General features: G+C 39.6%; 1 protein-coding gene across 3 annotated transcripts in view; it reads left to right on the top strand.

Annotated features, from left to right (window-relative positions):
• The window catches only part of CC2D2A (coiled-coil and C2 domain containing 2A), a 72,915-nt gene that overhangs the window by 54,033 nt on the left and 14,427 nt on the right, over window positions 1-4,455 (top strand). For all 3 annotated transcript variants that reach the window (XM_025192613.1, XM_025192609.1, XM_025192621.1), the window contains one exon: window positions 2,163-2,269. In XM_025192613.1, the coding sequence (XP_025048398.1) occupies window positions 2,163-2,269 (107 nt within the window). The remainder of the gene's footprint in view (window positions 1-2,162; window positions 2,270-4,455) is intronic.

Raw genomic sequence — 4,455 nt, 5'->3', positions numbered from 1 at the left:
CCCAAGTAGCAAAAACTGTCAACAACACCAAAAGATTCATCCTGATGTCAGGCACTGGTTCTTCCACCCCTTGGTACATGATCACTGTCTTCTTGAGAGTAATTGCTATCCTGAAGCTCTTGCATGATTCAGAAAATCTGCCCAAAGGATTTTGCAGGGAAGATTCACTGTGAGCAACCAAAGCTGCATCATCTGTAAACAGGAAATCTCTCAGAACCAGTTCTTCCACCTTGGCATCAGGTCCCCAGGGCCCAATCCAGCCTGCAGACAGGCTGCACACCACTCCTGTGGCCCATAGGGCCAAGAAGTCAAGCAACATGGGTCTAGGGGAAACCTATTCTATAAATCAGTGACTTCAGACAAGAGAGAGTCACAACCCACATCACAGCTGATGCGGCAGAGAGAGTGCGCTGGCAAGAAAAAGGATGTTTAGTGCAAGCATCCTCCATGGAGGAGCATGACTTGGTTAGTGGAGAGGTATTTGAGTCCAGACAGAAGTTCATTCTTTCTCATCCCAGCACCAGAGGTAGAAGGGTCTGGCAACCAGGCCAAGGTGGAGAGGACTGCAATGTCTCCTGCCTTTCCTGGGGTTTTCGAAAGGAAGCAGAGCCAGAGATTCACTGAGCAGCCTGGGGGAACCTGCAGCTGCCCTCCAACTCCCACAGACAGGGAGTTGGATACTCATAAGTGTAGGAAATAAGCTGTTCACAGAAGCCCAGACAGGGAAATTGTGGCGTTTCTCCATTATGTGTAGTCTCTGGTGCCAGAGAAGTTGTGTACTGCAATGGAAGCCTTTCCCACACTCATCACACTTGTAGGGTCTCACTCCTGTGTGGATTCTCTGATGTATCATAACATGGGAGCTCTGTCTGAAGCTTTTCCCAGAGTCAGGGCATTTGTAGGGTTTCTCCCCTGTGTGGGTTCTCTGATGTCTGATGAGGTGCGAGTTGCAATTGAAGATTTTTCCACAGTCTGGACATACGTTCTGCCCCTCTGCTATCTGCTGCATCTTAGTCTATGTAATCTCCTTGGAAGTTTTGAATGAAATGGCTTGAGCAGGGGTTTAGACTACATCAATGGTTTTCAACCTGTGGTCCGCGGACCACTGGGGGTCTATATCTAAAGGGTCTGCAGAAGATGACTATGGTCAATCAAAAATATGCAAATGTCCACACTTATAATTCAAAGGGATCTGCACCTTCATTTGAAATTTTTTGGCAGTCTACAAATGAAAACGTTGAAAAGTACTGGACTAGATGATCTCCTGAGGTCTCTTCCAGCCACACTTGTCTGTTTTTAAACCCCAACAAGCCACCAAGCAGCAGACCAAATAAACAAATTTACTTATGCCCATGGAACAAAGATGTGCTCTTGATCAAGAACAAGTCCCATGGAAATGCCTCTTATTTCTGCTGTCTGCTGATTGTCTGGTCAGTGGGGACGTTCTATAGCAAAGGGATGCTGTATAGACAAGGGAGCAAACCTATTAGATGTCTAAGTGGCATTTAGATGTTTGCGTATCTAAGGCTGCTAGCACATGGTTATGGCACCACAGGTCTAAATACCCAATCCTAACAATAGCGCATCCTACCTGCCTCACGTGTGTATGGTAGAATGTGCAGTTGTCTGGTTTAGGAACAGATCCCAATTATGTGACAGCTTGCAGCCCTACCAGGGCTGTCAGTTGCAGGGGATCAGAAGCTCCCAAACCCCAGGCCAGTTGGAAACTCAGTGTAGTCATGGCCAGGAGACCCAAAGCTGCCCAGGTCTAATTCTGACAGTCAGATGTCTGGGGCTGATACCCATCAATCAGCATGTCATATGTTCAATTTATGGCAGCATGCATTGTATATGGAACATTCTTTATGGCTAGTTATTCCTAATATGGCACCTTGAGTTTGGTGCAAAAGTAACACTGGTGCCATTTATAGCAAGTCTGAGATTTGTCATTTGCTAATCTCTCTGAATCTCTGAATCCCACTAATTTCTGAGGTGCATCATTTCAAGAGGATACAGAGTAGGAAGACAAACTAAACTCTCTTATGTTTTAGGGCTAGCAGTTTTCTATCTGGCAACTAATTTGTGCATTTCAGGTTATAGATCAGTGTTTCCTCCATAAACAGTGAAAGCATGTGAATTGTTTGTTTGTTTGTTTGTTTAAGTTACATGCTCTGAGGAATGCTGTGGGATGTAATGTGGACATCAGTAGAACCAATATACCTAACCCTGTTGCACACCAGAGTATAACTGACTATAAATTTGAAACCAGGTAGGCAAAATTTCATCAAATTATTTCTTTCTCAAATTTTATTCCAGTTTTGTTCTTCCTACAGGTACAGAACTATAATACTACAAAATGAAGTTTGGCATGTTAAATATTTGTGTTTATGGAACTAGGCTGCACAGTCCAAAAAACAACCTAGCCAAACATCCCAGAAATCATTCACTGAATTTACATGAAACCAGATACCATGTTTAATGTTGCATTCCAAGAAATCCATTTTTATTATATGATGTACTTTTTTCTGGGTGATTTAACAGCTAGAAACTCCCAAAGGAAGCCAAGCAGACGTATGTACTTTTTAGATGATTAATAAGTTATGTTAGTTTAGGCTTTCAAAGTGCTCTAAAATACCTTGAATGTGTATTTTTCACAGCATTCAGTTGTCATTAAGAAAGTAATAGTCCTGACGACAAAATCAAGTTGCTATTGCATTGTTTTTCACTCTGTCTCAACTGTTTTGCTCTTGTAAAAAAAAATGATACCCACAAACAATGAACCCTACAGTCGTCAGCTAACACTATCCATATGAAATATGGATTTCCACTTAAAAATTCAGATTATTTCCACTTGTGTGGAATCTGTGTATGTAGCATGCAGAGTACATTTCTGGCCCCATTGAACCATTGAATAACAGAAAAAAAGCACCTTAGTAGATCTAATCCATTGCCCTGCCCTACAGCTCAATCACTCCTAACAGATATTTTGTCTAATCCATTCTTAAAGACTTCCAATGATGGAGATTCTACAACCTCCTAAGTAATCTATTTCAGTGCTTAATTACAGGTAGAAAGTTTTTCTGATGTCTTACCTAAATCTTCCTTGGTACAGTTTGTGCCCATTACTACTTGTCTTCTCCCCTGGAGAACAGTTTATAATCTTGCTGTTTTCAGTAACCTTCATAATATATTGCTTTCTAGTGGGGCAAAGCTCATCTTAAAGTCTACTAGTTTTCCAAGAATTTAAACCCTGGTCAGATACCAGTTTGTACAGAATTGTGCCTGCGTGCATATAGGCATAATGATCATCAGCTAAACACAATATTTCTGTGACAATATACTGGCACGTGACAATACATTGATATTTAAATATAATTTCTTTTTGCATTCCAACTGGATAGCTTAGATGACTGGAAACCAGAGAAAATAGCTTTATATCTCCTGTTTATATGCAAGTCATTATTATAGTGTGAAGGTTGAATGGGGCCTGTGTGAATTGTTAATCTCAATTAACATATTAGGGGGAAAAGATAATTATAAAAAAGGAAACATCCACAAAATCTGACATTATTCATGCTATTGTCGGTTTAATAATTCATAGCTTTCTACTTAGAGAGATTAAGGATACAGCATGTGGCTGAAGAATACATCTTCAGCTGGCCAGCTCAAGGTTGGATATGATGATTTAGGTACAAAATTGTAACATGTAATAATGTACCATGGGAATGATCAGAAACTTCACCCTATCAATTGAGCCTGTCAATTGAGCATTTTTCACATGGAGTTCAAATAGGCTGACACTTTGTATATGCACAGAACTTTCATTTACTTTTTGGAGGGTTCCAATTTAATTTATTTAGATGTCATCTATTTCATTTTCCACCTTGTATCAAGAAAATGTATATATATTTTATTTAATCTCAGTTAAGAGAAAGTTTAAATAGTAAATGTTCCTTTGGCCTGTTGTAAACAATTGCTTTAAAAATTTATTTTTCTCAAATTTACTAATGTTTTATTGTTCCTAGAGGAGCAGTGTATTTCTGGAAAGCTTTCTAGAACATTTTTGGTTTTCTGACAGAGAATTATTAACAGATGAGCAATATCTTACCAATTGGGAGCAGCTGTTATTCTCTTCTGTATGACCTAATTTGGGGATCTGAAGTCCAATTTAAATGTAATGCAAAAGACTGTTGACTTACACAGTTGAATCATTTCTAACTAATGGCCCCATTCATTTCTCAGGTAGATTATGTGGGCCCTAAAACTTTTTGCTTGTTAGTTATGTACAGACTGTAGCAAAAAATAGAACTTGGATACAAGTCTTCTGAAGCTTTTATTTAGAAAAGTACTTCCATGTGATGCCTTGCTTACTAGAAAATAATGTGTACAATTAGACTTGGCCCATGCCTAATCTTGATAGAATCAGCCCAGTGACTGTTAGTTTTGAATTGCATT

The sequence above is a fragment of the Alligator sinensis genome, unplaced genomic scaffold, assembly GCF_000455745.1.
Source record: "Alligator sinensis unplaced genomic scaffold, ASM45574v1 scaffold104_1, whole genome shotgun sequence".
NCBI classification, from domain to species: domain Eukaryota; kingdom Metazoa; phylum Chordata; order Crocodylia; family Alligatoridae; genus Alligator; species Alligator sinensis.
The sequence above is the reverse complement of the archived record's forward strand: the minus strand, read 5'-3'. Positions and strand labels throughout refer to the sequence as shown.